This window comes from Pteropus vampyrus, unplaced genomic scaffold (genome assembly GCF_000151845.1).
Source record: "Pteropus vampyrus isolate Shadow unplaced genomic scaffold, Pvam_2.0 Scaffold4, whole genome shotgun sequence".
In the NCBI taxonomy this organism is placed as follows: domain Eukaryota; kingdom Metazoa; phylum Chordata; class Mammalia; order Chiroptera; family Pteropodidae; genus Pteropus; species Pteropus vampyrus.
Window position 1 is genome coordinate 12866963 of NW_011888785.1, and position 10025 is coordinate 12876987.

Sequence of the window (10025 nt, forward strand, 5' to 3'; positions counted from 1 at the left end):
GACTGTCAGTTTGCTCAAGAACACAACCAACATCATTGTCAACAAAACACTAGGCGCTGTTACATAGGAAACCTTTATAAATTCATTCAAACCAGTGATTTAAACATAATGAATAAGAATACATGACAAAACTTGGAGAATAAGCCAAAAGAGGACGACTTCATCAAAGGCTAATGAGGCTATTACTGTTATGTTAAGCAAATGGAAATAACTTTAAAACATGAAAAAACCTCTAGAACTGTCTAGCTAGATTTCTCAAACACCTACCACAACCTTGAAGACCATATGCTGTTCTGGTATCTTTATAGAGTTGGTTTAACTTCTACTATTGACAGTGATCTCTCTATTTCACCACAGCAGTTGGGATGGTACCTGGTGGGTTCAGAAGTGATACCATCTCTTTCTGTTGACTGAGAGAAAAAAAGAGGTCACTACCTTCTAACAATGTCTCTCAAGGACTGAAGGAATCTCTAAGTTCCTCCTTCAGGACAGAAGCAGCCAAATCCTTGCTCACAGCCTCAGTTGTTCCTCATCCTCTTTTGCTTCCAAATATTGCAGAATCCCTACAAAGAGTTTAATATACTAAGACATAGAGGAAATACAATTGTGAGGCTTCAATAAAATCAGAAGTCACTAAATATTCCTATATGTTATTGGGTTTGGGATTTGAAGTGAGGGGCTACAAAATACTCTCATGTCTCACTGACAGCTGCTCGTCACTGAGAGTCTTTGCCTCCCTCCTGGCCCCACTTCCCTTTTACTGACTCAGCACATCTCCTTAACGACCGGCAACCTCATGGTGGCTTTTCCACTTACGTTTCTTTCTTAAGACAACAAAAGACATTTAAATCGTAATTCCTCAAACGTGCCCATTGCAACCCTAAATTTCAAAGACATTTATTCACCTCCCAGCCTATACAGACTTTTTCTACCTTGTGATCTTTTAACTTACTCTATTTATCTTATTATTTCATTTTTTTTACTCCTGCTATCTTCAATCCACTTAATTTATTATAATAGTCTAAGAAAGCAAAGTGTTTTGGGCACTTTCATAAGTAGTAGAAAAAATTAAAACAAAACAAAAGAAAACCACCACAACAAGCTGAGCTGCACTTATTATTTTATTTATAATTCTCTTGAAGCTTCTTTTTTTTTTTTTTTTTCCAAAATACTATGTACTTATTCCTCTATGTTGCCATCTGCTTTGCTGATCACATGGTCAAAATATAAACCAGAATGAAGGGATACAAATTCGTGCTTCTGGTCAAGATAGAGTAATAGAGACCCAATTTACCTTTTGCCTAAAACAACTAAAGAAAAAAATGTACAGCAGTTTGAATGAAACTATAGTTTGCAAGACACTGGAGGTCAGGCAATAAAGGATGGTGATACATGAAAGAGGAAAAATAACAGATAAACCCTACAATTTCTCCAGCTTACTGCATTACGAGCATTTCGAGGCCATGGTGCAAAGAGGAATGTGAGGTGAAATCTAGCAAGTTCCCTAAGTTGAGGAGACAGAGCTGAGAGTCCAAAGAGACCAAGGCATCTAAAATTCACAGGACAAAATAAGAGAGAAAAGTAAATGACACAAAAAGAAAACTCAGGAGATCTTCAGAATGTTGCTCTTGAGGATTCAGCTTAGTACTGATCAATGCATGTATGTAAGGAAAGTACCTGAGTCCAACAGAAGAATTACTTCAAGGAACTAGAGGTAACACTTCTGGGCACCCACACAAGAACAGAAATAGCACCTATTCCCACCAGCCAGGCTAGGAAATCTCAGAATTTATGGGGCATTGTGTAGAGTACACAAAAGGGTCTTGTCTCGGTAGTAGGAATTAATTAGCCCCAGACTGTGCACTGCTCTAATCTCAACTAATAAATCTTAAAAGCAAGACTTGAAAAGATCACAGTTAAGTGAATTAACTATCTCACAACAAATATCAAGAAGATTTATTGATATTTGAGATTTATTGATATGGAATTCAAATATATTCAACACCTAAAAAAGTAATATTCGCAATGTCTGACATCAATCAGAAATTAGCAGACAGGCAAAGTAGCAGGAAAACATGACTATAATGAAAAGATAAGTCAATCAATTGAAACTGAGCCAGAACAAATACATATGATGGGATAGCAAGCAAGGGTATTAAAAGTTATTAAAACAGTATATCATGTGTTCAAAAAATTAAGTAGAAATATGGAAGATATAAAAAAGACCCTAAACAAACTTCTGGAGATGAAAATTAAAAGGTGTGAAATTAAAAATTCACTGGATAGGCTTCATGGACTATTAGAAGTTACAAAGCAAAAGATTAGTGAATACAAAACATATCAATAGAAACTATCCAAAATAAAACACAGATAGTAAAGAAAAAGAAATAAATGGAGCAAGTTGCCTAATATACATGTGATTTTGGTCCCCAAAGAAGGGGAGACAAAAAAATTTTTTTGGAAAATAATGTCAAAATTTTCCAAATTTGTTGTAAACTATAAAGCCAATGATCCAAGAATCTCAATGAACCCCAAGCACAGGAAGCATGAAGACTTCACCAAGGCACATCGTAATCAAACAGCTCAAAATTTGTGAAAAAGAGAACATTGCAAAAGTAGCCAACACACACATGCGCGCGCGCACGCGCGCGCGCACACACACACACACACACACACACACACACAGAGAAAAAAGGTGTTAAATAAAGAGGAACAAACCAAGTATGACAGCAGATTTCTGGTCATAAGCAATGCAAGTGAGAAGACAGTGAAGCAACATTTTTAAAGTACTGAAAGAAAAAGATTTCAGCCTGGTGGATATCCTTCAGTGTTTCTTATAGTAAAGATCTTTTTATGACTTAAAAGTCTTTATTATATCTTTCTTTTTGAAAATGTTAAAGGAATCCATTATATCCTGCCTACAAGAAATGCATTTTAAGTATAAAGAGACAAGTAGGTTAAAAAGTAAAAGGATGGAAAAAGACATATTGTGCTAACAGCGGCCAAAAGAAAGCTGGAGTGTCCATGTTCATGCCAGAAAATGGAGAGTTCAGAGCAAAATACTGTACCAGATCATTTCATAATGATGAAGAAATCAATTCATCGAATGTGACATAAGAATCCTAAACATTTAAGCACCTAATAAAATTTTAACGTACACAAAGCAAAAGCTGATAGAATTGCAACAATAAATAGAAAAACCAAAATTATAGTTGGAAACTTTAACACCTTTCACTCAATTGTTGCTAAAACCAGGAAAATCAGTAAAGAATATAGAATATTTGAACAATATAATCAACTACCTTGACCTAATTAATATTTTTAGAACATTACACCCAACAACAACAGCAAAATACCTATCTTTTTCAAGGGCAAATAAGATATTCACTAAGACAGATTGTTCTATGGACTGTAAAATAAGTAACAAATTTAAAAGGATACAAAGAACACAAGAATGGTTTTTAACCACAAAAGAATTAAACTAGAAATCAAAAACAAAAAGATCTCTAGAAAATCCCAAAATATTTGGAAACTAAATAACACACTTCCAAATAAATCATCAATTAAAATAAAAAGAAAAATTAGAAACTATTTTGATCCCAATGAAAATGACAAAAAAAAAAAAATCAAAATTTTCAAGTTCTAAGCCTCTAACCAGTACTGAAAAGGAATTTTATAGCACTACATACATATATTAGAAATGATGAAAAGTCTCAAGTCAATGACCTCTACTTGTACTTTAAGAAACAAGAAAAAGAAAAGCAAATTAACACAAAGTAAGCAGAAGAAAAGAACTAATTAAGACAGAGTAGAAATCAATGAAATAAAAGAGATAATAATCAAAAAACCAAATGCTGGTTTTTGAGACGAGCAATAAAATGGATAAAACTCTAGCCATACTTATAACAAGAAAAAGACAGAAAACAAAATTTACCAGTATCAGAAATAAGTACGGTGAGTATATCTAAAGATTTTGCAGATAGTTAAAAGATGATAAGAGATCATATACACAATTCTAGGTCAATAAATTTGTCAATGGAGATGAAATGGATATATTACTTGAAAGACACAAACTACCAAAGTTCACTCAGAAAAATATAGATAACTGCAATAGCTCCACTGCTTTTAAAGTTATTGGATTTGTATTTTTAAACCTTCCTCACAATAAAATTCCAAATCCAAATGGTTTCACAGGTTAATTGTATCCTACCAAATATTTAAAGAAGCACTAAAAATTGAAATTATGTTAACAAAAGCATGATCCATTAAGAACAAATTTGTAAACTGGAATTTGTCAAAAGTAAAAAGTGTCTAAAAGACATTGTTAAGAGAATGAAAAGGACAAGTCATGGGCTGAAAGAAAATATTTACAAATTATATATCAGATAAAGGATTGTATCCCAAATACATAAAGAACTCTCAAAAACTCTAATAATGATGATAAAACAAAACAACCCAATTCAAAAACACTAAAGGCCAAAGATTCAAGCAGATATTTCATCAGAGAAGATATTCAAATGGCAAATAACACATAGAGAAATTCAACATCATTAGCCACTACAGAAATGCAAATTAGAACCACAATGAGAAACCACTACACTCATTTGATAATGGTTTAAAAAAATTATTTGTTTCAAAAGTCTAAATTACTCATCATCAAGAACATGGAGGAACTGAGGCTCTCATACACTGCTACAGAAAATGTATAACCATAAAACCACTTTGAAAACAGTTTAACAGAATCGTAAGTTAAATGTACATCCACTATGATTCAGCCATTCTACTTGGTATTTACCCAAAAGAAGTGGAAGCATATGACCATAATACAATTCGTACATGAATGTTCATTTTAGTTTTAATTGTAATGGGCAAAAACTGGAAACAACCCAAATGTACATTAAAAAGTGCACAGATTAACCAACTGTGGTATATCCATACAAGAGAATACCACTCAGTTATAAAAAGTGATACTGATACACAATGAATCTCGAAATAATTATTCTGACTGAAAGAAATCAGTCAGAAGAGTACCTACTGCATGATTAGATTTCTATGACATTCTAGGAAATGTAAACTAAAGTACGGTGACACGAAACAGATTAGTTGTTTGGGGAGATGGGGAGAAGAAGCAGGAGTGAGGATTATAAAGGGCCATGGGAAATATTTCGGGATGATGAATACGTTCATTATCTTGATAGTGGTGATGATTTCCTGGTTGTGTGTACATGTTAAAACTTATCAATTTGAGTGCTTTCAATATGTGCAGTTTTTTATGTCAATTGTATATTTCAATAAGGCTGGTTTTAAAAAAAAAAAAATTGAGTGACAGAGCAGGCTATGAGTTATGGCCAATGCCATGGCAAGCATTAAGAAGAGGAAATAAATTTGTTTCTAGAAATATCTTGTTACCTGAGGTGTATTTCATAAAGTCAGGTATAAAAGGACTACCAAAAAGAGAACATTTTTCGTTAAATCAATATTTGAAATTGTAACATGGCTAAAATAATCTCCTCTCTCAAATATTCTCTGAATGTTCCTTTCAAACTCTCTAAGATAAACTACTCAGTGAACAGAAAGTCTCACATCTCATCTCTCTCTGACTCACTGGGTCCACTCAGAAGTAAAATGTGGCAGGCAGTGTGGGAGCCACAGATATGCCACCTCCCTAGAATGAGTCACAAGTTTTAATCTGCATAGCCAACTGAGTTTCTGCTTGGAAAAGAGATAAAAATGGGAAAATTCCTAACTGTTCCACATCAGCAAGTGTAATATAGCAATGCCACAATCTGTCTAAAAATCTGTTACATGCATAAGGTAGAGTCTCTGCCAGTTCCATCTTCATTTTTTTAAATGCAATGATATAGTAAAGAACTGCCCTCTGAAGTTCTCCTGAACCAGAGCATACTATATATTCATTGTTTCTCTGCTTGATTTAAGCCATATTTCTTAGTTACTTAAACAATAGAAATTGAAATATAACATACAATGAACTATATAACTAAATAGCCAAGAATTTAGTAATGTTTAAAAAAATAGTGTATCAGTTACTGAATCGTTAGGATATTTCCTTGGTTTAGCATTGTTGTGAGTCTGCCAAGAACTTTTGCATATACAAAGGGACACAGGCAGATAGCTTTGAATCTAACATGCAAAAAGCCTTTCGACCTCTTCATACACCTACAGTGGTCACTGACATTGATATAAAACCAGAGATACATGCCCAGGAATCTCGGGAATTCAAAGTGGGTGAGCGAGTGAGTGAGTGAGTGAGTGAGTGAGTGAGTGAGTGAGTGAGTGAGTGAGTGAATGAGTGAATAAATAAATAAAGAAAGTCTCTTTTGGGATTCATTGGGTTATACTTAGAAATAAGAAAATAATAGTTTCATAAAATACTGTAATAATGTTTGCTATTTACATATTGCAGAATCCGATGACATGTTGGTAAATGTTTAATAACTGGCTTAGGGGAAAGGAGGCAAGCCCTGGTTTGTAGCATTTGCCAGTTTTTGTAGTGTAAACACTCTTGCCATGGCAGATTTCAATCTGATTTCGCTGAATGCAAAGTAAGGAAGAGAGGCACACAGTCAGCTCTCCTGAGCTTTAGCACAAGCTGGTATAAGCACCCCACTATTTCATGTGTGACCATGCTAACTCCAAACCTAAAGGAGAAATCAATCAAGTTTCTAGGATATGCCTAGTGTTTTATTCTTTGTGAATGAAGTTTTTTATTGAGCTATAATTGACATAACATTATATTAGTTTCAGGTATGCAAAGTACTGATTCAATATTTGTATATATCGCAAAACGATCACTACAATAAGTCCAGTTAACATCCATCACTATTCAGTTACAAATTTTTTCTTGTGATGAGAACTCTCAAGATCCACTCTCCTAACTACTTTCAAACATGCAATACAGCATTATTAATTACAGTCATGGCTGCACAATACATCCCCATGACCTGCTCTATTTACAACTGGAAATTTGTACCTTTTGATTACCCTCACCCATTTTGCCCACCCCTAACCCTCCACCTCAAGCAACCAGCAATCTGTTCTCTTTATTCACAGGTTTAGTTTTGTTTTTTCATTTTTTTTTTAGGTTCCACATATGAGTGAGATCAAAATAGTATTTATCTTTTTCTATTTGACTTATTTCACTTAGCATAACACCCTCAAGGTCCATCCATCCATGTCATCACAAATGGCAGAAATTCAATCTTTTTTTATGGCTGAATAATATTCCATTGTACATATATACCACATTTTCAGTTCTGAAACTATCTTTAAATCTGTGACAACACATTTCCATACCCCCTCCCCCCGCCAAAAAATGATCTTTTTGATCATTTTGATATAGGAGACATTACCCATCATCAAATATTTTAGATTTCCTAATGTTGAAGAAGTCAACAAATTTGCTTTTTCTTTAACAGGAATATTTATATGTTCAAACTCAATTCAAATGAAATGCTTATTGTGAGTCCCCAAAACAGTGAAAAAGGAAAGGAACCAAACAAGACACAACATTTTAATACTGATTTTAAACAGAAATTAACCTAAGGCAACTTGTTAGTAAAGGGGGACGATGGTTAGGATAAAGTCAAACGTATCTCCTGTCGCTGAACTATGTGCCCCACCTTGAAGCAGAGGTGTGGGCATGTGCTTGCATTTCTGTTTGGGGGGAGGGTTGTTTTCCAATAATAGGAATTAAGAAGGGGAGACCAAAAGCCATCTTTTTGTGGTGTTTTCCACAAAGAGAGACTTTCTTCAAAGCTGAACTTTATAAGGAAATCTAACACAAGGAAATAAACTTATCGAACTGGAAGTTCAACAAAAGGGGCAAAAAACAAGAGCAACGACAGCTCCAGCATTCCAACACAACTGTAGCGAAGAAATAATAAAAGGAGTAACAAAAGAGCAGACATATACCCAAGTTCTGAGTCTGACTGCAGCTGGAGCACTGAGGGGTCTGTGTCCCACTGCAGGGTCCTAATCGTGCAGCACAAAGGAAAAAGAACACAGAGAATTAACAAAAGGGGAGGGAAACAAACCAAACCAAACCATGTCATCATCAAGGCAATGGCATATACGATACATACACAGAACATCTCCCACTTCTTCTCCCGCACCCCTTCCATCTCCTGGTGCAAGGAAGACCCTGTGAATATCAAGCACAAGAGGAAACAAGGAGCCATCTTTTCCTTTGATATCTCTTTGATATTGGAAGTTATGGTTGTTTTCCTGGAAGGAAGCCCAGAGCTAAATATTCAGATTCCAAACCCTCCGCCATCCTTTTTTGTTTTGTTTTTTTTCACTGAAGCTTGATTTGAACATGTAACCTGTTTCACGTATCTCCGACACCCCAGAGCCCATCCGCACCTGGGAGCACCACGCATCTCCCGTGCAGTGAAGAGAACCAAATGTAAGTGTGCAAATGGACCAGAGCAGGAGCATCTGGGGAGTCTGGCCAAATGGAGCGTGACTGCAGGGCTTGAAGAATAACTGGCTCCCTCTGGTCATCTACTGCAAAATCATGCATTCGTTTTCAAGGACCATGGGTATTTTGGTGTTTTTATTTATATATTACACCAAGATGGTCTCCAACCATACCATTTGTCTCTAAGATGGGAATGCCAGGGATATCTTACATCTTTTTACTATTTGAACAACAAAAAAATAGCACAAAGTATCAATAGTTACCCAGGCTTTCAATTTCTCTTATTATTTCTCCTTCAAAATAAGAAGGGATAAATAGATCTTCTGTAAACAGAGGGCACACAGGACCCTTCTTGGGCAGACCTTTGCACATAGGCAGTTAAGGTGAATCAGGCAGGAGGTTATCTAGCAGGCAACTGATGGACAGCAGGGACTTTGAAGTCAGGCATCTGAGCTTCATATCTTGCCTCTGCAACTTATCAGCTTTGTGACATTGGGCATGTTGCATGAGTTCTCAACACACTATTCTTTTGCTTCCTCTAAGTGTGGCCCACTGACCAGGAGCATAAGCATCTCTTGGAAGTTTGTTGCAAATGCAGAGATTCAGGTCTCACCCCAAACTCACTAACACCACACTAGTTTAATAAGGTTCCAGGCAATTCGTGGACACCTTAAAGTATGAGAAGCCCTGTTCCATTTCCTTGTGCATTAGGATTTACCATAGGTTATGAGAGAATTTATGACCTGGCCTGTAGTTATCTTCATAACTTATCTCTAACCACTGTCCACCTCCCTCACTGTATCCTCCATGTGTCCTGTGTCCTCCTTAATGTTCTTCCCATGAGGAGCTGTGTGGCTTATCATGCCTTGGCTTAGTCCATGCCCTGGCTCAAATGTCACCTGCTCAGAGAGGTTTTCTCCTTATGCTGCCCTATCTCAAGTAGCACTTCTTTGTCACACTTATCCTTTTCCCTTATCCTGTTTTACTACCTCCACAGCACTTATATTTATTATATATCAGTTCATTTATTACTGTTTGTTGTTTGATCTGGACTTAAGCCTCATAATGGTAACAGCAGTTATATCCTTAGATTACAGAGATATGTGCATACAACTATGCCCGGCATACATGCTTATATAATACACTATTAGTTCAATCAATTGATAGATGGATGGATGGTCTCCCTCTGGTTTTCTAAAGGGATTACATACAATTATCCCTATAAAGCACAAAGTAACTAATTGATAAACAGTAGCTGCCCCTACTACTAATACATCCACTATATCTACTACCAAGGTTTCTTTGAGTCAATGCCCTACCTATCTGACAGACGCCACATAAGCTCTTCCTGCAGAGGTAACAGAATGCGGTGTCACAGCTTCTCTTATTAGCTCTGGCTGTACTCTTGTTCCCTTACCTGAATACTCTGAAAAAGTGACCACTAAAGTCCAATGAGAATACTAACTGGTCACTGTTTCTTAGAGTTTCTCAAACTTTAATGTGCATCCAGATACCTGGAAATATTATTAAAATGCAGATTCTGATTTAGTAGGTCTATGGCACTTCTAACGGGCTCCAGGGGATA

General features: G+C 35.9%; 1 protein-coding gene across 4 annotated transcripts in view; it reads right to left on the minus strand.

The window, feature by feature from the left end:
• The window catches only part of DYNC1I1 (dynein cytoplasmic 1 intermediate chain 1), a 258394-nt gene that overhangs the window by 222021 nt on the left and 26348 nt on the right, over positions 1-10025 (minus strand). For 2 of the 4 annotated variants that reach the window (XM_011363348.1, XM_011363340.1), the window contains exon 4: positions 7933-7992. The exons of the other annotated variants lie outside the window; for them this stretch is intronic. In XM_011363348.1, the coding sequence (XP_011361650.1) occupies positions 7933-7992 (60 nt within the window). The remainder of the gene's footprint in view (positions 1-7932; positions 7993-10025) is intronic. 4 annotated transcript variants of the gene reach the window in all.